At 50.8% G+C, this 21,921-nt stretch overlaps 8 protein-coding genes across 8 annotated transcripts; 2 read left to right on the forward strand and 6 right to left on the reverse strand.

Annotated features, from left to right (window-relative positions):
• Window positions 1–688: 688 nt before the first annotated feature.
• On the forward strand, window positions 689–5,671 carry CHS3 (chitin synthase CHS3; the record flags this gene model as incomplete). Its single annotated transcript, XM_076632183.1, has 9 exons — window positions 689–1,601; window positions 1,664–2,234; window positions 2,296–2,947; window positions 3,011–3,812; window positions 3,882–4,093; window positions 4,160–4,382; window positions 4,450–4,504; window positions 4,570–4,984; window positions 5,054–5,671. The coding sequence occupies 9 exons, from the start codon at window positions 689–691 to the stop codon at window positions 5,669–5,671; spliced, it is 4,461 nt and encodes a 1,486-aa protein (XP_076487910.1).
• A 431-nt stretch (window positions 5,672–6,102) lies between these two features.
• JCM6883_006392 (uncharacterized protein) lies at window positions 6,103–7,225 on the reverse strand (the record flags this gene model as incomplete). Its single annotated transcript, XM_076632184.1, has 5 exons — window positions 6,103–6,579; window positions 6,657–6,762; window positions 6,825–6,931; window positions 6,998–7,078; window positions 7,145–7,225. The coding sequence occupies 5 exons, from the start codon at window positions 7,223–7,225 to the stop codon at window positions 6,103–6,105; spliced, it is 852 nt and encodes a 283-aa protein (XP_076487911.1).
• A 305-nt stretch (window positions 7,226–7,530) lies between these two features.
• Window positions 7,531–10,925, reverse strand: JCM6883_006393 (uncharacterized protein; the record flags this gene model as incomplete). The annotated part of the gene is made up of 5 exons (XM_076632185.1): window positions 7,531–9,143; window positions 9,209–10,194; window positions 10,285–10,402; window positions 10,485–10,557; window positions 10,635–10,925. The coding sequence occupies 5 exons, from the start codon at window positions 10,923–10,925 to the stop codon at window positions 7,531–7,533; spliced, it is 3,081 nt and encodes a 1,026-aa protein (XP_076487912.1).
• Window positions 10,926–11,141: 216 nt separating this feature from the next.
• JCM6883_006394 (uncharacterized protein) lies at window positions 11,142–11,968 on the forward strand (the record flags this gene model as incomplete). Its single annotated transcript, XM_076632186.1, has 4 exons — window positions 11,142–11,427; window positions 11,522–11,611; window positions 11,700–11,780; window positions 11,859–11,968. The coding sequence occupies 4 exons, from the start codon at window positions 11,142–11,144 to the stop codon at window positions 11,966–11,968; spliced, it is 567 nt and encodes a 188-aa protein (XP_076487913.1).
• Window positions 11,969–12,424: 456 nt separating this feature from the next.
• Window positions 12,425–15,232, reverse strand: JCM6883_006395 (uncharacterized protein; the record flags this gene model as incomplete). The annotated part of the gene is made up of 3 exons (XM_076632187.1): window positions 12,425–12,489; window positions 12,582–14,913; window positions 14,978–15,232. 3 exons carry the CDS (start codon window positions 15,230–15,232, stop codon window positions 12,425–12,427), a joined length of 2,652 nt encoding a protein of 883 aa, XP_076487914.1.
• A 234-nt stretch (window positions 15,233–15,466) lies between these two features.
• Window positions 15,467–17,003, reverse strand: CAB2 (phosphopantothenate--cysteine ligase CAB2; the record flags this gene model as incomplete). Its single annotated transcript, XM_076632188.1, has 5 exons — window positions 15,467–15,718; window positions 15,779–15,898; window positions 15,964–16,564; window positions 16,631–16,665; window positions 16,848–17,003. The coding sequence occupies 5 exons, from the start codon at window positions 17,001–17,003 to the stop codon at window positions 15,467–15,469; spliced, it is 1,164 nt and encodes a 387-aa protein (XP_076487915.1).
• Window positions 17,004–17,439: 436 nt separating this feature from the next.
• Window positions 17,440–18,750, reverse strand: JCM6883_006397 (uncharacterized protein; the record flags this gene model as incomplete). Its single annotated transcript, XM_076632189.1, has 8 exons — window positions 17,440–17,577; window positions 17,631–17,749; window positions 17,810–17,899; window positions 17,962–17,970; window positions 18,030–18,162; window positions 18,220–18,335; window positions 18,588–18,596; window positions 18,678–18,750. The coding sequence occupies 8 exons, from the start codon at window positions 18,748–18,750 to the stop codon at window positions 17,440–17,442; spliced, it is 687 nt and encodes a 228-aa protein (XP_076487916.1).
• Window positions 18,751–19,667: 917 nt separating this feature from the next.
• On the reverse strand, window positions 19,668–21,858 carry UTP7 (Utp7p; the record flags this gene model as incomplete). The annotated part of the gene is made up of 6 exons (XM_076632190.1): window positions 19,668–19,790; window positions 19,858–20,463; window positions 20,531–20,790; window positions 20,857–20,992; window positions 21,065–21,320; window positions 21,398–21,858. The coding sequence occupies 6 exons, from the start codon at window positions 21,856–21,858 to the stop codon at window positions 19,668–19,670; spliced, it is 1,842 nt and encodes a 613-aa protein (XP_076487917.1).
• Window positions 21,859–21,921: the final 63 nt, after the last annotated feature.

Here is a 21,921-nt window from a genome sequence, read left to right on the forward strand (position 1 = left end):
AAACAAGACGAAATCCGGGGAGCTAGTGAGGTTTTCTCGTTGTCGTCCTATAGCTTACTCCTTTCCGTCCCTCGCCAGGCAACGGGTTGTGCAAGTCTGCAGGCTAACAAAGACTTCTCGCGCGTCATCTCCTGCGCTCAGTATGTAGGCGGCCCATTCACGAAACGACTGACTGAACGACGCGGGGTGCGAGCGCGTCTAGTAGCTGCGGTTTGGCAGTTCAATCTCCTTCTATACAGACCGCCTGCTGTCCAGCTTCAGAGGAAAGCAGAGCTCTACAAGAAAACTCGCAAGAGAAAAGTCTCGGCAGGGAAGAGCCTCAAGTGAATTGCAAACGAGATCGAATCGGCTCGCAGAGAAAACTTCCCACAACCTCACTCACCACACGACAACAGGAGCAGTCTATACGAGCGTACTAGAAGAAGAATCAACTCGGTCGTTTCGGCCTTCGATCGTCTTCGACCCTCCTCTTACGCCTCTTTCTCTCTCTCTTCCCCTCTCCCCTCGTTTGTCCCCATCGATCCTCAGTACGACCTCTCGATTTACCCTCGAACATTACGATCAAGATTTAGCATTCTCTTCACTCCCACGATCTAACGCCCTTCCCTTCGTTTCAACTCTCTCGGTTCCCCTCGACCAGAAGAGAACCGTTCCCCGTTCCTCCCTCCCTCTCCCTCTCTGAAGCGCGATGTCTTCATCGCACGAACGACCAGCTCGAGGAGGACCACCTTCGAACGCGTTGTTCTCGGGTGCGAATCGACCTCAAAGGGAAGAACGACCTCCTCCTCCTCTTCCTCCACCTCTCTTACCTCAACCTTCAGAATCGGGTTATTCTACTTATTCCAAGAAATCTCATTCGGATGAATCAGCCACTCCGGCTTACCTCGATTCAGTACCTTATTCAACCGGAGGAGGAGGAGGAGGACCGAGAGTTCAATTCAGTTCACCACGAGGAGGACCTCACGCCCCTACCTCTTTCCACCAACAAGGAGGATCTTCTTCTCAAGCTCATTTACTCGCAGGGGATGTTCCTCTCATGGGTTCTTCAACTGGGACCGATTTCAAACGAAAACGTTCTCTGGTTCGACCCGATCGGGAACGAGTCGACGAAACGCACAGGTTGTACAATTATCGACAACATGCCGCGTTGATGGAAGCTGAAGGAAGGGGGACTGCTGCGGTTTCGAGAACGGGTCATTATGCGAGTGCAGGGTTACCGATTAGTCCGGGAGAATTGAGCGGTGGTCAAATTCCGACTCCTTTGGGAACCGGGATCGCTGCGGGAGCTGGTGGAGGAGGTGGAGCAAGTGGGAGAGCGAATCCGAGTGGTGCGACGGTGAGAAGGGGAAAGAGTATTCTCGCGAGGGAAGAAGGAATGGCGAATGAAACGGGATTGAGTATTTTCAAGAGAGGGGGAACGTTGAGGAGACCGGGATTGAATCGTGCCCAAAGTAGTCAAGGGTCGGTGTTACCAGGAGGAGGAGGAACGAACGAGAAGTTGAGAAAGAGGAGGAAACAACAGAAACAACCGATTAGCGCTTGGATGATGTTCTGTTTGGTCGTCACGGCTTGTTGCCCTTCTCCGATATTGAAATGTGTCGGTGAGTCTCTACTTTCACACTTTACATCGATTTGCACTCCGACTAACCATCCTCTCGTACAGGCTATCGAACGAAAGATCGACAAGACGCTTTCCGAGAAAAAATAGGACTCCTCTGCATCATTGGACTCTCGATGGCGTTCGTCGGATTCCTCACGTTCGGATTCACTCAGGCCGTCTGCGGTACCCCTGGACTTCGATACCACGCCGGGAAAATCGAAGGAGGTTCGATGATTTACCATGGATACGATTACGATTTCGACAGATTTCGACACCCAGCCGCGAACGGTATCTCTGAAGGATCGAACCCTCTCTACGACGTCTTCAACGCCGCCGCGATGGATGGATCGTTCCTCTTCCAAAAAGTCAACCAGAAATGTCTCGATATCATCACTCCCGCTCCTGGAACTGGAATCCCTCATACCGGCAATCAGATGGGGTGGTACTTCCCTTGCAACCTCTATAATCAGTACGGAACGAGTCCTAGGAACTTGACGGGTTACGCAGAGGGAGCTCTGTGTCACACTCAAAACGATGCACGACAACAATTCGCGGCTCTCAAACCTCTCGGTCAAGTTTACTACACCTGGGACGATCTCAAGAACTCTACTCGCAACCTAGGAGTCTACGATGGGTGAGTCTCCCCTCATTCACGAACGTCTTGAATCGCAACTGACTCGTTTCCTTTCGTTCAGTGCCGTTCTCGATTTCTCCCTCCTCAACTGGCTCGACAAGTCTCAAGTTTCGTACCCTGCTCTCTTCGATCAAATCCGAACTCGCGACGACGCCTTCACCGCTCGAGATATCACCTCCCTCATGCTCAATTCGAAACAACGAGACGTCGCCGAATGTATGGTCGACGTTCTTCGAGTTGGATTCGTCGATTCCGTTTCGTTCGGTTGTGTCGCTTCCGACGTCGTTCTCTACGTTTCCCTCGTCGTCATTATCGGAGTCGTCGTCATTCGATTCTTCATGGCCGTTCTCTTCGGATGGTTCTTGAGTTGGAAGATTGGGAAATTCCCGGAGGAAACTTACGAGGAACGTCGAGCTCGAGCGGCCGTCATCGAGGATTGGACTGAAGATATCTACCGACCTGCGCCAGCTCGATTCCGACCAAACGTCCCGAAAGCGAACAAACTTTCGAAACAAACGAAAAAGAGCGCGATCTTACCTACGACGAGTCGATTCTCGAAGGCGGATCTGTTGGCGACTCCGAGCGATTTCGGTGGTGGACCTCCTTCGAGGAAAGGTATGTTGGGAGCTGGAATGAGGAATTCTCCTCCTGATTCTCCTGGAGGACCGAGAGCTTCGAGGAGTTCGACTTCTCTTCCCATGTCTTCGTTCACTGTGAGTTCCTTCCGCTCTCCTCTCGATGGTACTGAGCCTAGAACTCATGTTACATCGTGACAGCTCGATGGACTCGCACGAGATTCGGCTTCAGAAGGAGCGATGGGAGTTTGTCCCTTCCCGCTCGGCGACGTCGTTCCTCAACCTTCGATGGATTACCAACCGTTCAACTTCCCCCTCGCTCACACGATCATGCTCGTCACGGCCTACTCTGAATCCGTCGAAGGACTTCGAACGACTCTCGATTCCCTCTCGACGACCGATTACCCAAACTCTCACAAACTCATCCTCGTTATCGCCGACGGAATGGTGAAAGGATCCGGTAACGACCTCACGACTCCCGAGATCGTTCTCGGCATGATGAAAGAACTCGTCACTCCTCCTGAAGAAGTCGAAGCTTTGTCTTACGTCGCGATCGCAGACGGTCACAAACGACACAACATGGCGAAAGTGTACGCCGGTTTTTACGAATACGACAACAACACGGTCGAACTCTCGAAACAACAACGAGTTCCAATGATGCTCGTCGCAAAAGTTGGAAACCCTGCCGAAGTCAACGACGCGAAACCTGGGAACCGAGGAAAACGAGATTCTCAAATCGTACTCATGACTTTCCTCCAGAAAGTCATGTTCGATGAGAGGATGACGACGTTCGAATACGAATTCTTCAACTCGATGTGGCGATGTACTGGAGTCTCTCCCGATCGATACGAAACCGTTCTCTGCGTCGACGCCGATACGAAGATCTTCCCCGATTCAGTCTCGAGGATGATGTCGTGCATGGTCAACGATACCGAAATCATGGGACTCTGCGGAGAAACGAAAATCGCAAACAAGAGTGACACTTGGGTAACGATGATTCAAGGTCAGTCTTCGCTTCTCTCTACTTCAACTTAGTAAATAGAGGATATAGGACTGACGAGTCTTTGTACAGTCTTCGAATACTACGTCTCTCACCATCTCACGAAAGCGTTCGAATCGATGTTTGGAGGAGTTACCTGTCTTCCCGGTTGTTTCTCCATGTACCGAATCAAATCACCGAAAGGAGGGGACGGTTACTGGGTACCAGTTCTCGCGAATCCCGATATCGTTCAACACTACTCCGAAAACGTCGTCGACACTTTGCACAAGAAGAATTTGCTACTCGTGAGTCTCACTTCACGGTCTTTCACGACTCGCGGCGAGACCTGACGATTGTTCGTCGCTGTATAGCTCGGAGAGGATCGTTACCTTACGACCCTCATGCTTCGCACCTTCCCTCGTCGCAAGATGATGTTCTGTCCTCAAGCCGTTTGCAAGACGATCGTTCCCGACACTTTCGGAGTTCTCCTCTCGCAACGTCGTCGATGGATCAACTCGACCGTTCACAATTTGTTTGAACTGATCGTCGTTCCCGATCTTTGTGGTGTCTTCTGTTTCAGTATGCGTTTCGTCAGTGAGTCTCAACGTTCTCCTCCTCGTCTTTCTCCGACTCACGAAGCTGACCACCGTTCTTTCCGTAGTCTTCATGGAGTTGGCTGGTACCCTCGTTCTTCCAGCTGCGATCGCCTTCACTGGGTATGACTTTTCCCTTTCAATCGATACGTTTCATCCGCTGATCCTTTCTTTCGCATCTGTTTCAGTTACCTCATCATCATCGCCATCATTCCCGGCACCGTCAAACCTACCGTCTCTCTCATCCTCCTCGCTCTCATTCTCGGTATTCCCGCCGTCCTTATCGTCGTCACTTCCCGTCGATTCGCCTACCTTGGTTGGATGTTGATCTACCTCTGTTCGCTTCCGATTTGGAATTTCGTCCTCCCAGCGTACGCCTTCCTTCACATGGACGACTTCTCCTGGGGTGCGACTCGACAAGTCGCGGGAGAAACGAAGGGTGGAGACGCTCATGGTGCGAAAGAAGGGACTTTCGACTCTTCGCACATTACGATGAAGCGATGGGCCGATTGGGAAAGAGATCGAAGGTACCGCAACGGAACTCAATCGAGGGATTCGGGAGCTTACGGCGAGGGACATCGAGGAAGCCGTTATTCCCTCAACGTGAGTTTTGACTTTTTTTCGACTCTTGTTCCTTTCTAGTGACTGACTCGGTTCCCTCTCTCTGAACAGTCTTCGGAAACATACATCTCGGGAATCCATGGATCCGATGCCGTCATGCGTCGAGGATCTCCAGTTCAGTCCGAATCGAACGGTTCACTCGGAAACCCTCCTCGTTACCCTGTCGCTCTCGAAATGCCCGCTCCTCTCGCAAGTCAATCAGCTCATCTCAGTCCCGCCTCGTCCTCGACTAGTCTCGAACCTTCTCTCGTTCCCGATCTACCTCCGAAAACCTTCGACGATTCAGCCTACCCTCGAGACGTCCGAGAAGGCTACGACACGGACGGAGAGAACGAACGTCTCTTCGCTTCACCTCCGATTGGTTCGGAAGGTTCCTTCTCGCCCGACATTGATTCGTCAACTTCTCCTCGAGGTCGAGAATCTTTCGCTTCGAACAACCCCTTCGCTGGATCGGCTCCTCGAAGATCTAGTCGAGGCGTCTCCCTTCGTGATGACGGTCCAGCACCGGGATCTCGAGTCGTTCAACGAAACTCCCAAGGTCATCGATCCCGAGCTTCGAACTCATTCTCTGATTTCCAACCTCCTGCTCCCGCAAACCCTTCAGGAGGAGGAGGATCTTTACCCCCTGGAGCCGCCCCTCCTCGTCATTCGATGTCTGGACAACGATAAACGAATAGAGTAGACCGAATTTCGCAGCAGCATTTCCCCCATTGTCAATTGTTTTCATACTTTAATCAAAGGACACTTCCTCTCTCCACCTCTCACTCTCACTTTCTCTCATTCACTTCCTTTCACGATCGCGCGCAAGCATAAACCAGACAGACACTCTCTCCTCATTCTCCCTTACATACTTAGTCTTTCTCTCGTTTTTTACGACCTTGCTGTGTTTAGATTCGTTTGCTTATCCTCCTCTCTCTCGTTCAAATTTGTCGAAAACCTAGTTCTCTCTCTGATTTCCTTCTCTACTGTGTAACCTGCGACACTTTTCCGCATTCTCCATACTCCGATTAGCAGCGAAGAGAGTGTCTGATTCCGAGAGATAAAACGAGGCAATGAAAGGGGAAGCTAGAAAGAACATCGAGATGAAGCTATAGTCCCTCTCAACGAGAAGGATGGGGTTGAGTTCGGTGAGATGAAGGAGGAAGACGTGAGCTGGGGCTGTAAGATTCCCAGCTCGTGTGAGTGCGAGTGGGAGTGTTGCGAGAAGGAAGATTGATCGGGGGAGGAAGAACTGGTGGTCCGTGTTGGTGACTCGGAGCCCGGCGGTCGCGATTCGAGCTCGAGAAATGATACTCGCTAAGGTCGTTCCCGTGCAAGATCCTCACTTCGTTTGATCGGGGTGCCAAACCAGCGTGTTGAGAGGGCCAGATTGAGGAGATACCGGGCAACGATGGAAGCGACGCCATCAACGGGTAATGTAAGGTTGAAGGTGGATGAGGAGGTTGCTGAATCGCTTGGTGTGTATTGTCCGCCGGTGGAAACCTCGCAGTGTCGGTCGATCTCGCGGCGGGAATGAACGCCGATGAGCTCTGAATAGGGTGACCATGCGACGAGCTGGCGTCTGGTGGTGCTCGGGGCTGTACAAAGGTCATCCATTCGTCTTCAAAACTCAGCACAACGAAGAGAGAATCGAAGCTAAGTGATCTGGGCTCACGAGAAATTGACTGAAATCGAGTTCTCCAAGAACAGAATCCCACCGCGGGAGATATGCAGGTCGGTTAGGTCGCTCCGGACAGTACCTTGAAACATGGTTATCGGTTCTATTCATCCATCGAGTCGTTAGCTTTCCCTTCCTCAGAATGTCCAGAAAATCTGAACTCACTCAATAGTTGTCTCAACGTTAAGCAAGTAAGCTCTACACTCCCGGCACGCCATATCATCAGGATTGAGCGGTCGCAAGTGATGCTGGTAAGCGTCCCACATCACAGTCTGATACATAACGAAACAAGTCAGTCGCGATTTTTCGACCTTTCGAAAGCTAAAATTCCAACTGACTAGCCGATTCTCATCGAAGAGATCGCATCGCCTGCAGTGATAATACTGCGTGCCATTTGGATAAGGTATACAGATCGTCCCCTGGCGAGGAGGACAGTCAGCTCAGAGCTACGTCGGGTCCCTTGGTCGGAGAAAAAGAGGGCTCACAGGGTTGTCTCCGCCAGTCGCGTGAAAGATCTGCACATTCGAGGACCAGGCAGGTCCAGAGGAGATGACTCGACGTTGCATCTCTGGTGAGAAGTGAAGGAAGAGAGAAAGAGGCTAAAGGCTAAAGCTTCAGCCTCTCCAAATGAGCACAGACCGCAAACCCCGCAGGACGCAGGGGACACGCGCAAGGGAGCCAAGCCCGTCCGTCGTCTCTGTCCAGGACCGTCCTCTCTCAGCGACGACCGACCCGCCGGCGCCGCGTTGAGCTCGAAATTGACAGCGAAATTGAAGAGTTCATTACAACTACTGTTTTGTCGAAGAGCTTCGAGAGTCAGCCTACGGAATCGAGAGGAAGCGTTGTTGCGACTCACTTCAAGTCATCCCACTCAACCTCCCTTCAGTAGCTGCTCCCTAATCCCCTTCGCCAATCGCAACGATTTTCGGAACCCTTCACTCATTCCTCCTGCTCCGAGCTCATTCGCTTGAGCAAGTACCGCATCGAACATCGCTTCGTCCTCTCGAGACAGCGCAGGTTCAGGAGATCCAGCTCGATCACGACTCGTCGAAGTCTGAGGTTGATTCGTCGTTATTGTCGGATTCGAAGTTGAAGTCGATGCGACGGGAGCGTTCGAGGTGGAGGAAGAGGAAGAGAGAGGGACCGATGACTGTGCGAGGTGGTCCGGAGGTAGAGACTGTCTTGACTTGGAACGTGTTTGACGTGGGATCGGCGAGTGTGAAGGATTTGCAGAAGTGGAAGGAGGGAAAGTTCCAGGCTGAGGTGGAGGCTGAGGCTGAGGCTGAATCTGAGGTTGAGATGCGGGAAGGGGAGGGAGAATGATAGCTTCACGATTCAAGATTCTTTTCAAGGTCGCTTCGATGTCGTTCATTCGTTCACGATCTTTCCTCCTTTCCTCCTCCTGTTCCGCTTCGACTACCTTTCGTTCCTTCTCGACTTCCCCTACCCGTCTCCTCGTTTCTTCCTCGCGATGGATCATGTGTTGCTTGTCCTTTTCGAGCTGAGCGATGCGGGCATTCAACGCTCCGACTTGTAACAGGGCGGAAGAAGCTGTTGAATCGACGAGCAACGAGTTGGAAATAAGCTTCGATGCCGACGTTTCGAAATCTCTCAACTTTCTTTCGAGGTCGAATGAGGGAGTTGTCGAAGCTTGAGGATCTTTGTCGATGTCCATCTCGTTTTCCTTCTCTTTTCCCTTCCCTTTCCCGTTCATCGTTTGTTGCTCGCCGAAGTTGTTCACTCGAGTTCCTCCCGCCAACTCCTTCTTGATACTCTGTACCTCCTCCGACAATCTCATAATACTAGCCCTCAAATCCTCGTAATGATTCGCCAAGAACTTCACATCGTGTTCGACCGTTGTTCCTCCTCCTCCTTCACGTGCGAGAGAATGCGACCAAACCCTCGGCGGTTCTTGATTCCCGTTCGCTCCTCCTCCTCCTTGTTGTTGATGGCCGTCTAGCAGTGTCGTTGCATTCGTTCCCTTCTCCGAAATCTGACCAAACTCCTCCTTGGACCAAACGACTTTCGAAATCGCCGCCAATCTCGGTTGAACAGTATTCTCCAAACTACTCACAACCCTCTCCAATTTCTCCTGTACTTCCCTCATGACGACTTCCGAAGTCGGAGGAACGAGTTCGGGAGGATATTCTCGGTTCGAACGAGCTCGGAGTCGGCGTTCGGTTTCGGTCGTTTCGGGACTGAAGGTACGTTCACGAGATCGGAGACTCTGATTCTGACTCTGAATTTGGCTCCGGGGTTCGGAGGGTTTTCGAGGTCGTTTCTTTTGCTCCTGAGTTGAAGCTGGTCGAGATGCGGGAGGAATCGAGGTTTGGTTCTTTTTCGGCGGCTTCTTCGTTGTGGTCTTTCCGTTGTTTGAAGGTTTGGGGACGGCTTTCGAAGTCGAGGCGACGGGAGCAGGAACGGAGACGGAGACTGAACGACGGGGTTGAGTTGAACTCGATCGACGTTCGCTTTTGGAAGAATCTGCGGAGCTCAACGATCATTTCAGCTCGCGAATATCGTCGAGCTGAGGATGATACGAAGCTTACCTTCCTCGTCGTCGGTTTCGTCGCTCTCCTCCGAATCCGACACTTCTTCTTCTTCTTCGTCTTCGAGACTCTCCGTCTCCTCTTTCTCGACATACGAAACCTCTTTATTGAGGCTCGTCGATTTCCTCCTCGTGATTCTTCCCTCTGCGTTCGGATCCCCAATCACTGGATCCTCCGCGAAAACATTCGTTACTCTTCGTCTTTTCGTTCCTTTCCTCTTCTTCTTCTCCCCGCCATTCTCGTCGCTTCCCGAATCTGAATCGGAGTCGGAGGAAGACGATGAAGAAGAGGATGATTCGGTGACGTATCCTCGTTTTTTCGTCTTTGGTTTCTGGGGTTTCTTCGTGAATGATCCTCCTCCTCCGGCTCCTCCTGCTTTCGAACCATTCGTCGCAGCTTTCTCTTTCCCTTTGTTCTGTACGACGACCTTTGGTGGTTTAGGCGGTTTAGTCGATTTCGATTTCGATTGAGGTTTCGCTTGAATCTGAGATTCAGGTTTCGTCGTTTTTGAGGTCGGTTTCTTTCCGTTTCCATTCCCCTCGTGTCCCCCTCCTTCTCCCTCTTTCGCCTTTCCCTTCCCTTTCCCTTTGCTGCCTTTCACCAACACTTCCTTCTTCTTCTGAGGTTTTTTCTTTCCCTCCGGTGTCGAAACCTCCTCCTCATCTTCCTCCTCGAGCTCGCTTAGTAATTCATCCTCATAATCCCCATCCTCGTCCTCCTCATCCCTTCTTCTCTTCACCACCTTCTTAGCTGTCTTCGTCGTCTTCGTCGTCGTTTGAGCTGAAACGATCACAACTTCTTCTCCTTCTCCCTCAGGTTCAGCGACTGCGGCGGGAGAAGGAGCTCGAGGAGCCGATGGTGGTGGTGGAGGTAAACGATAAACCATTGTTTTTGAAACGCCCGGTCTGTAACCCGGAGGAGTTTTCGCTCGTTTTGGAGGGAGGATCGAACCGTCTTTTGGGTAGATCTCTAGGGCTCTCTTCTCTCTGTTCACTCAACCGGTACCGTATCAGTCAGTATCGAGTCTCGAGAGAGAGAAAGAGGAATGGGAGAGAGAGAGAGAAGGGGACGCGAACGAGATATTATTCGGGATTTGAAAAATTCTCGACCAGAATTGTAAACGATTCACGAGGCGTTCTAGGAGATGGGTTCGGAATCCGTTCGTGTAGTGGAGATCGAACGTCATGGTCACCTCTGTTCCGGCGGCGAGACGAGACGAGAAGGATGAGTGTGAGTGAAAATTCGAGCTCGATTTCAGTGCAGGGAGGCGACTCACTCGTTGAGGACGTGTCGCGGATAGTCAGAGTGACGGTCGATTCTGTTCGACAGTCTGAGGTTTCGACTGAGAGCTGTCGAGCGGTAAGATAGGACGTGAGATGAGGTTGGGAGAGAAACAGAATAGAAATGTGAAACTCCGGGGACTCACGACAATTGCGTTAAGGTCTTTCGGATCCCAATCGACCAGCGTCTGTGCTTCTCTCTGTTGAGCTCCTCCTTCTGCACCAGTCGAAGTCGGTTCATCGAAAGAGGCATCGGAATTGAGTCTGACCAGAACTCGACGACCCTCTGTTTCTAATCGAGCTCGTTCGCTTCCGGTCGTAATCCATTCTCGTAGAGGTTGATCTCGAGTCGTGATGGAGTACTTGAAGAGGTTGAACGAAATTGGTAGAGGATCTGTTCGTTCAGAGTTCGAGGAGGAGGAGGAGGTTTGAGCCATTCTCTCGGAGATGCTGCTTCCCAGCGCACTTCTCTGCGGAAAGCTGGTGATCTAGTCGTGTCTGGATAGGTCGGTCGTCGAATCGGAGGTGAGGTAGAGGAGGAGAAAACCTCCTCATCACTCAACTCGCTTTGTGTACAATCTCTCCTCCACCTCTCACTCCTTCCACTTACTTCGCGACTTCAATCACATCACAGCACACGATTCCAAACAGCCATGCCACCCAAACAAGTCGCCGGAATGTCTCAAAAGCGTATCGCTCGTGAACTTTCCGATCTCAAGAAATCTGAACTCCCTCCCGGTTGCGTAGCGGGTCCAAAAGATGAAGACAGTATTTTCGAATGGACCGCTTCGATCGAAGGTCCTCCCGATAGTCCATACGAAGGAGGAAAGTTCAATTTGGTCATCGTTTTGCCTCCTGATTATCCGTTTAGACCTCCAAAGGTTACGTTTACGACAAAGATTTATCATGCGAATATCAATACGCAAGGAGGGATCTGTCGTGAGTGATCTCTCTTTGAACTGCGATCGCTCATTCTCTCTCGAGAGTCGACTGACCTCTCTCGAGCTCTCTACGCTCTGCTCGTGCCGTGTAGTGGACATCTTGAAGAATCAATGGAGTCCTGCATTGTCAATCATTAAAGTGTTACTCTCGGTCGCTTCCCTTTTGGCTGATCCAAATCCTCGTGAGTTTTTCCTTTTTCTTCCCCTTCCTCCTCGATTCCGCGATCTAGAGCTCATCAAGCTGACTCTGATCGTATATTACGATAACAGATGATCCCTTGATGCCCGATATCGCCCAGAAGTTCCTCAAGAACCGCAAAGAACACGACAAAATCGCGAAAGAATGGACTCGTAAATCTTCCTTTCTCGCTTCTTCTCCCCCCTTCTTTCGCTCTCAGCTGACTCTGTCTGGCTTCGAACGAGATGCAGAGAAGTACGCAACCCCAGTAACGAAGAAACCTGTACCTTCTTCGTCCTCGACATCAGAACCGAAAGACGATAAGAAGAAGAAAGAAGTCGAAGTTCTCGTACTCGATTGAATCCGGTCGTTTTCTCGCTAGCAGTAGTTTCCCCTTCCTCATCGTTCCTCCATTCTGTACATGTTCTCTCTCTCTCTCTCCATACCTCGCTCTCAAGGAGTACTCATTCGCAATCCTGCATTTTTCTTTTCGCCCTCTCGATTTCTCAAATCCTTGTTACTTTCGCTTCTTGTCTTGTATCTCCTCCCCCCCCCAGTTCCCTCTTTCCGGTTTCCCCCCTCCGTCAACTCATGACTTCTTCTTTCTCGCTTTGCCTGATCCCGATCCTTGTCTTTTGCTACCATTACTCACCGACGCTCTTCTTTGGCAACGTTCTGATCTTGTCCATCCCCTACACCAACCATACGTCTCTCTGTGTGCACTCTCGTCTCTGTCGCAATCGGGAGAGGAACGGAGATGGAATATGCAGACTGTTTGTCGATTGCGATGCAACCCGAGAAAAGATAAGTTAGGTATCTATTGCTGTGAACTTCCTCCTCCAGGACCCCATCTCCCGGCTAACGGACTCGCAATGAACGGTTCTAATTCGCGATCGAGAGAACAAGGCAAACACTAATCAGCGTTTGGTTTCTCCTCTCTCGAAGTTGAGGTTGAGAGAAAAGGGAAGACTAACCTGAGGAAAGTAATTCCCCACCATGTAGAGTGATCATATCGCTCATTCCATGTAACCTGAACCCTTGCCCAGCTCCTCCTCGTTCTGTTGCCGCAGCGCCGGAAGTTGGACGTAATGGTTCTTGAGTTTCAGTAAACGTATCATCTTCTTCTTCTTCACCTTCGTATCGACCGAACGCTGTAGCCGACTGTCGAGATTGAGCTTGTGATTGTGGTTGGGAGGGTTGGGAGGGTTGAGTAGGCATTCCGAATAAGGTATCTTCCGGTCCATCTAATAAACGATTCCCAAACCCTCCTCCTCCCCCCCCTCCTCCAGCGCCCCTGAGACCTCTCTCGATATTGAACGATTCGTCTTCGTCTCCATAAGGTTGTTCGTACATTTCTCGTCCTCCTCCTCCTCCTCCTTCTTGCTGATTCCGCTGGTCGTAGTTTCCCTCGTCTTCCTCTTCTTCAGCATAACTCATCTCTTCCTCTTCGTAACGCTCTCCTCCATTACGAGTACTCTCCATCCTTTCCTCTCCTTCTCTCTGCTCCTCATAGTGCTGCTCGTCATCATCGACAATCCCGCCGAAATCAATCGGCGCCGCGAACGTAATTCGTTCCGTTCCGTAACTCATCGTTTTTCCGAGGAATTCATCCATCGCAGCTTCTTCATCATCCTCCTGCTCCTCGAAACCCTCTGCCAGACCTTCTTCGTGCACCTGAGAGCGTCGAGAACGAAAGAGTTGTTCTTGTTGATGTTGATGCAGATCGAAAGCTCTCGTAGGAGGATCATGAATGAATGAAGGAGGTTGATTCATCGAATTCATTGAATTCGCTGCTTCCGAAACGATTGATTCGTCGAACCTTTCTCCTCCTCCTCCTCCTCCTCCTCCTGCTCGTGATGCTGAGTTCGAGGTTGATGTTGAAGTAATGATTCTTGATCGTTTCTCCGTCGTAGGACTCATTTCCGGTTCCTCGTATTCCTCCTCCTCCTCTGCTTCCCGCGGTTGGTGAGCCATCGATAACCTCAAGTTCTCTTGTCTCTGCGTGTGCTCGCCCAAATCAAACGCCTTATGCTGCGTCCTCAAAATCGAAGGTGGAGACGGTAGAGGCGAATCAGTTCCTCCCGCTCCGGATTCGAGTCCAAGGGCTTCATAGACGTTTCGAGCGGTGAGTTTCGCGGCGTACTTAGCGGGGGTACGGATGAATTTCGAAGGGGATGCGTAGGAAGAATGTTGTGGGGGAGGGGGTCGAGAGTGAGAGGAGGAGGCTATGGATTGGTGCTGTTGAGGTTGGTGAGAGGGGAATCTGGAAGTAGGACCTTGAGCTTGGTTGGGATGAGGTTGAGGAGGAGCAGGAGAAGAAGTAAGAACTGAAGAACTTGAGATTGAACGACCCAGAGTCGGATTGACGGAATGAGGTACATTTGCCGCCATCATTCTCACAAACGATTCATCCTCGTCACCTCCTCCTCCTGTTGTCGAGGCTACTGATAGACGACGTTTTATCGGAGAAGGGAACGCGTCTAAAGCGGTGTGGGATAGATCGGCGATCCCGTTCCATTGTCGTGGAACGTCTGGAGGGAATTGCTGGGGTTTCTTCCGGGAATGAGAACCTTTAGAGGCGGCAGGAGAGGAGGTAAGGTTTTGTCGGAGGATTTTATCGAGTAATTTCGATTGAGGTTTTCCACCGAGTTGAACGTTTCGACTTGACGAGGGTTCTTCGCGTCTTGACGAGTCTTTGAGGAGACTGAAAGAAGGTGAACCGGTAGAATCGATAGAGAGATCGAATTCTCTTCCTTTTCCTTTCGTTGTTCCTCCTCCTCCTCCTTCCGTTCGAGTAGTAGTTCTAGCTGGTAGTCCACCTCCGAACACCGCAGTCTCGAATTCCGGTTCCGGGACATCTGGAGAATCTGGCGGTAGATCCCTCAATCTCAATCGTTGTAATTGTTGATCCGGTAACGAGGAGGAAGAACTCAAAGGTTGTTTCATAGCCGAATTCGCAGGTAACATATGACGATCCGAAGAAGCGAGGAAAGGTGAAGCGAATTGATTGTTATCTGTCGACCATTGAGGTTCGGGAGGTAAAGAGGAAGAAGCGTTGGAGAAATCTTCGTGTCTTCTTGCGGCTCGTGGAGTTCCTTCAAGATCTCCTTCCTCCTGAGCGACTCCTCCTCCTTCTGAGCCGAGAGATTGTCGAGCATAAGTCCGATCCCCTTCACTAGAGACGGTACGATCGGGCGAGGTGGTAGAAGTTTGTCCAATTTCTTCGGTTCCGATCGAAGCTGAATCGTCTACTCGTTCTCCATTCAACGGAGTCGACGCTGCGGCTTCGAAGAAAGGTCTCCAGAACTGCAACGAAGTACAGTGTCAGCTCAGCCTAAGGAAAGAGGGGAAAGGAGTAGGGTTAACTCGCCTTGATCGATTCGTATATCCTGACTGAATTCTCTCCATGTTGTTCAACACTCGGTAACAACTCCTCAACTACGACCTGGTTACACTTTGCGAAATTCTCTTCGATCTGTCGCAAGACCAAGATCAAGTGTTGATCGAGTTGTTCCGTCGCGGCTTGTAACTCTTGTGGACTCAATTGTTGCATTTGCTCAGAGGTGAGCATGACTAGGTTGTCCGGATCATAGATGGGACCTTGAGTACCGCGGTAGGGCGGCATCGTTTTGGCGAATGTTTGGCGAGAGAAGATGAAGTCGAAGTGAGCGTCGAGGACGAGCAATTACTGGCTGGACGAGCTTGCTTGGTGGTCTACGAGCTGTCTGTCCGAGTGTCGCCGTGCGAGTGAGTGTATGGAATGAACGAACTTCGAGTTGTTGCTCGACGCGTCGCAAAACTCTCTCGCTCTCGAATCCGTCTTCCGAGCGCTCGCAACGATAAGGATAGTCTTTACTTTCTATTGCTCGTCCTTGATCCATCGATCATGCAGTCCGACTAATTTCCGAATAATATCCTCCTCAATTTCCTTGACCTGACCTCCCGCTCCCTTCTCCCCTTCCCTGATCCTTAACCATTCTTCGCCATGCGGTTCGACGAAGACGACTTCGTGTTTGCGTTCGACGAGAGAGTTTCCGATCACGATTTGATGGCCGTAGCGTTCGAGCGCGGCACGGGCTTTTGGGATAATTAGATTGCGATCCGTTTCGAGCTAGACAGAGAGAGTAGGATGAGTTTCAGTGATAAAGCAGTACGAAGAGAGTGGACTCACCTTGAAGGAAATGATGAATCCATCGTTTGACCATTCATCAACCATAGTTTTCAAAACTTTCGGAACTTGATCCATTTCAATCACGAGCGAACCTTTTCCCGATTGAATCTTGTGTTCCGACTGTGCATTCCGCAAATGTACAGTCAGTTCCAATGAGATGACTGAGCGAGATCCGAATGACATACCATTCTCGTATGAGGAATAAAGAAATCGCTAACCGCCGCGGCGAGATAATACATTCCTCTCCTCCCGACCTGTTTCCCATCCCTATCCTTCGTCTCCCCCATGACCCTACTGATTCCCCTCAATAACCACAAGTATTCATCGATCGTAACGAACGGGATCGAATGTAAGATCCCCATCGATTGAACGAGTTTGTACGATTTCAACAGTTTCAACATTGGCGCGAGATGAGGTGGTCGAACTTGAACCGTCCATCCATGATCCATTGGAAACTTGCCATCGAGTGGAGGCAAGCCGACTGTCTGTAACGTAGGAGATGTAGCGGGAGTACCGACTGAACTGATTGGGGGAAACAGGCCTCCTGCGAGATCTTCTTCGCTGTCATCGAGGAGAGATTCGGTAGGATGTTTCACTTTACCGTCGCTACCGACTACGTCGAGTAAAGCGAGGAAGGGGTTCGTAGAGTGAGAGTAGTGACGAGAGAAAGGTTGGAGCGAATGTTGGCGATGGAGGAAAATTACGGCGTATTCTCCGGTGCGGAGGAAATGCTCGGCGGAAGAAGCACCTCGTGTACCGGCAGAGAAGTTGTCCAAGAATCGAACGCTGTACAGAAAGAGCTTGAAGTCAGCTTCGAGAGAGAGAGGAAAGGAGACGAGGTCGTTTGCTCACACATTGTGTTCGAGCGGTACTGTCGTTCCACCACTCTATAGATCAGCTCGAAGCAATATGGTCAGCTCACGTACGCCTGGCTCGCCGTGACTAGAGAGGAGGGAGGAAATGTTTAGATCTAAAACCCCACACTTCCCACTCTCCCCGTCCTCTTACGAGCACTGACTGCCAGTCACAGTATCTGACAGTTTCGAAGTATCGGACGAGAGGCACTCACGGTGACCAGAACGACGCGTTTCCCGTTGTTGACGTTTCGTTCAACGAATTCTCCAACTCCCTTCAGGATCTCGTCGAGCCGAGGCGGTGGCGGCTGTTGTGCGAAGAACTCCTCTGCCGAGAATTGCTGGCCTGTTGAGGCGGAAGAAGACGACATGATCGAGTGAAGGAGAGGGAGAAGAATCAAGATGCTCTTTCGCAATCACTGTAGCTTGTAAGTTCCAATTTTTGTATACGATTGGGTCAACTCTGCAGGTGACAGCCGAGCGGCTGAACAGAAAACCCTCGTGAAGGCAGACAGACCACGCGTGATCGAACTCACAAGCAGATCGACTTTTCAAGCTTCGGCCACGGCACTCGTTTAAGTCGTCGCGCAGCCTCTCCGCGCGAGGCGTATACGGAGCAAAGTGTGAGTCTTGCAGAAACAGGAGAGCGAAGGAAGTATAAACGATAAGGAAGACTGGTCAGATGGAGGGGGGAGAATTCAATCAAGCGAAACCGTAAATTCCTCGTTGACGTCCAGTCATCCTCCAGTGAGCGAGAGAGTGCGATCGGTGGTGTTCAGCGTGGCTGCCGAAGAGGTCAGGGCAGACCTAGGCGATTTGAGGAATCGCCAATCGGTACTCCTCGTCGGCGAGAGGCAAATTTTCCGGAATGTCAAGGAAATCTGCGAAACCTTTACCAATGTCGTCTCTGGGCCTAGCGGCGACCTGTGGTGGATTGCTCGGGGTCTGAATATTGTCCAAACAAGAGCTCAGGAGTAAGAAGGGATGTTGAGACATACGATAAGTTTAAGGAGCTTAAGCATCCTCGTCACTTCACGACCACTTGTGGAAATGGCACAAGCAATGACAGCCGGTTTCTCTCTCTGGCCACGGTCTTGGAGGTGCTCGGGAGAGATGCCTACGAAGAAGCACGAATGTCAACGCCTGTTTCCGTTGGATTGAAACAGATTACAAGTACCGTCGAAGTCGAGGAGGTCCTTTCGAAGTTCCAAAAGGTGATCATAGAGCGCCGCGTTCTCTTGTAGCTCGTTCGATAACTTGAGGCAAACTGCGATAGAGATCAAGGGTCTGCTGAGAACGTACTCCTAACATTCTTTTTCGCGGACTGACCTGATCCAACTATCCTTGTAGCGTCAGCAAGGGACCATGGCAAGCAGGACCCAGAGTAGGTAACTTACGTTCATTCCAGAAGGCCGGAACATGTTCGGGTCCTAGTACACCAGAATTGAGTCCCGGCTGACCTATAAGTTGAAAATAGTTTTCTTGCTTGAACATCTCGAGCTTGATGCGTGCTACTTCGAGCGAAATTACCTGCGACGAGAGGGACGTAAGCTCTTACGAAGCGTTGAACAGGCTCACAGAACTTACACTGTGGTCATAGTTTTTCAAGTACCGGAAATAAAGGCGTCCATGCGTGCTGTTGAGAAATGCTACGAACCTGTGCTGAACGTTGGAAGTTTGAGCCGCATAAGATTTGTTCTCCGCTGTGACCTTATCGAAGCAGGTCAGCTTCCGAGGAATCGTTCGAAAGCAGCCTGAAGAAGGAAAAACTTGCCCATCAAGTCGACAGCGTTCTCCGCTGACTCTTCGATCTTTTCCCAGACTGCATCGACACGATGACTGCCTACTAGCTGAGTTGATCCCGCAGCCAGCAATGATCCCCTCGCTGAGCAAACATTTTCAGTCGACCTGTCGCAGTTCTGCTTTCCAGTTTCTGTATCGAATCGGGAACTCACCATATTCATCTGTATGAAGAGAGCGAATCAGTTTGCGCTCCTCAGTATGGGTGCGTGCGAGGCAAGATAGGGCGAGAGGGGAAGACTCACCAGCTCCTTTCGCAGTCTCGACCCTCTGTTTGAGGTCTTCAAACTGCCTGACAACATTGGATCTCGTCGTCATTGTGTACTTGAGGGAGAAAGCGAAAGGCAGGAGAACGAGGGAAGAAGAAGAGCACGACAAAGTGAGTCAATGCATCTATTCAAGCTTCGAGCTCTGTTACCTCTTCCGCGGAGCTCGATAAGAAGCCTCAATGATAACAGCCCAACGCGGTGACGCCTCTCTTCGCAAAGGCCCCGTGAAACAGTGCGCAAGCCCCATGCGATGAATGAAGAGGGAGGTTCGTGAAGAAAGGAAAACGATCAAAGCGCAACGCTCGAAACTCTTTCGATCTCATTGGATTGGCAGTGTTCGAATCTGCACGACAAGCTGTTGACGAGGACGATGTTCAACATTCACGGAGGAGGGAAGGGGTAGGAAAAGAAGACACACTCACAACTACTCCCGCACGTTTCAAACCAAATCGTAAACCTGTCTTCGCGCTCACTCGTAGCGAGCGAGTGGTCATTGGAGCGGACGGTATGCTGAAATCTGGAGCCAAGGAGGTCCCTTTCGCCCATCGCAGCGCTCGCAATGGCGTTTCGCTATCGGAAGTTGCGCGAAGGGATTTAGTCCAGGAAACGGGAAAAGTTGTTTCGCACCGATCTGTCGCACCGTCGCCAGCGAGTCCAGAACGGACGCACTCTAGTACGCATCGCTCGAGCCCGAGAGGCCAAGCCACAGGAATCGCCGTTGCTGTGAACCGATCGAAGCGAGAAAGTGAGTCCTTTTGACTTTCGACGTCTCTACCCTTGAGAGAACACTCACTCGGATGGCCCCTGTCCTTGTGCAGCTCTCATGCTCTCGCTGAATCCGTGCGATGTCTAGCCTTGTTGATCCGAGAGAATGACGTCTAGAATGCAGAAAAGAAGTGACAATGCGAGTTCGACAGACCTCCTTCCTTCTCCCCGAATGAACCACCCAGCTACCACGAAGACGATCTAGAAGCCGAAACGATCCAGCGCGCTCGCAGTACCCGACGAAGCCGATTTCGCGGCCAAAGCGTTCTGTTTCGCTTGTTTCACCTTGACTCGGTTCCTTTCGAGTTTCTCCTTGAGTGCGACCTGTAAAATCATTCCGGTTAGCACTCCCGTCGATTACCTTGGCGGTAGGAAAGGAACAGATACTGACAGTTTGAGGATCGATGACATTCCTTCTCCTCTTCCTGAGCGCTTTCTTGATCCCACTACTCTTCCCCCTCATCCTCTTCTTATCATCACTCTTCTTCAACCTCCTCTCGGCTCTCTCTTCCCTCAATTTCCCATCCATATCTTCCTCATCCTCACTCTCACTACTCTCATCCTCCGCGATATCCGCCTCTCCTTTCTCCTTCAATCGATCAATCCTCGTCTTTTTCGAGAACGCCAATTCCTTGTATCCCGGTTTATGTACGTTCTCTTCTTCCCTCGCATGTAAAACTTTCTTATCGACTTTACCCACGACATCTTGATCCAACGTGATGAGATCCATTGGGAGTTTGTCCAACAACATGTGCACTTCTCGTTCTCGTCGACGACGTTTCCCTTCGAACGGATCGAGCTCGAGGGAATCGTAGTTGGATTCACCGGCACCGGGAACGACGAGGGATGTGAACCCGAGTGAATGACCGACTCCGAGGAGATCTTCGAAAGGGGTGAAACGGAGGGAGTGAACGGGAGTGGAAGGGAACGTGTGAGTGAGATAAGGGGGAGGAGGAGCTCGAGGTGATTGTGATGGTTTCGATAAATCGTTGAAGACCTGAATAGAGTCACGAGCTTGAGCTATTCGTTACTCCGAGCTGGTGATGAGAGTGAGTAGAACTCACGCTGATATGGTTTCCCCAACCGACTCCCAGTAAACCTTTCTGACTCCAACCACTCGCTTTCGGAGTCTTTTTGAGGTGATACTCGTTCAAGACTGCCCATTTCCTCGTATCCCAAATCTTTACACTTCCGTCAATTCCAGTCGTGACCATTCTGTGACCCATTGTTGAAGGGTCGATCGCGATTGAAGAGACGGGAGAGGTGTGAGCTAGGAGTTTGACTTGAGCTTGAGAAACTGAAGGAGACCACAATGTGACGGTACCTGTTGACAGCGAGACGAACGTCAGCTCTGAGGTCTTGAGAATCTCAGGAGAAGAGCCGAGCGTACCGTTTTGATGACCGAGATGGATGAAAGCGTTGTGAGCGTTCTGAGCCATCACGTTGCAAGATCCAAGTTTCGTTCGATGTTCTGCTACTAGTTGACCCGTCGAAGTATCGTGATACTTGAGATATCCTGGGTTACCCTGTGAACGTCAGAGGGTGCATCAGTTCTGTCAATCGAGAAGAGAGGAAGAGCTGGATCCGACTAAACGCACAATCGTAGCGAGTAAGAAATGATACGGCAAGAACTCCATCTGATTCACTTCGATATGTTGTCGCAACTGATGCACTTCCAATCCGTCCTTGTCGTAGATGTAAACGTATTTCTTTTGAGCGACGGCGTAGAAAGATTCGTCGTGTAACCATCTGATCGCTCGTACTGTTTCTCCTAGCTGTAACTCTGAATGCAATCGACCTGATTGCCAGTCGAATGTTGCTACGTGACCTTTTCTTCCTGCGATTGCGAGATGTCTGACGGTTTCGGTTTTTTTTTGCGAAAAATGAGAATCAGCTTCACTCGACGAAAGGGAAGTTAAAAGACGACTCACCTTCCATTCCTCGTATAATCTACCGCATAAGGACCGAACTCTTCCAGATTCAGGCTGAACTGTTTCCCCTCTGTCGCTACTGAACTGTTTTCAACAATTTCCTTCTGCGTAGTCCTCCAAGTCCTCTCCAAATCGTTCTCGGCTTCCATCAACCCCTGATTATCCTGATTCAACAACAACAACTGGTCATGTTCGTAATTCGCCTCTGCGGTAGCTTGAGCGGTCGAAGTTAAATGTGCGAGATGATGTCCCAATTTCTTGTCTCGATTCTTCTTCGGGTTCGAGTGTTTCGCCATCATGTGAGGTTTCGCGTACATGTACTTCTTGATTTGGGCGGCAGGAGGTACGTAGGTCGCATCTTGTTTGGGAAGAGATCGAGAGTTCGAGAGGAGAGATGGTTCGGGTGCTGAGTCTTGATCGGTTGCTCGGCCTTTGCCCTTGTAGGACTTTGATGAGCTCATCTTGGCCGGTCTGGTGTCGAAGGTGAGGTGAGAAAGGGTGAAGATGAACTTGATGAACTTTTT

Source organism: Sporobolomyces salmoneus (genome assembly GCF_050403485.1).
Source record: "Sporobolomyces salmoneus JCM6883 DNA, S_salmoneus_JCM6883_v1_ctg23, whole genome shotgun sequence".
Lineage (NCBI taxonomy): Eukaryota > Fungi > Basidiomycota > Microbotryomycetes > Sporidiobolales > Sporidiobolaceae > Sporobolomyces > Sporobolomyces salmoneus.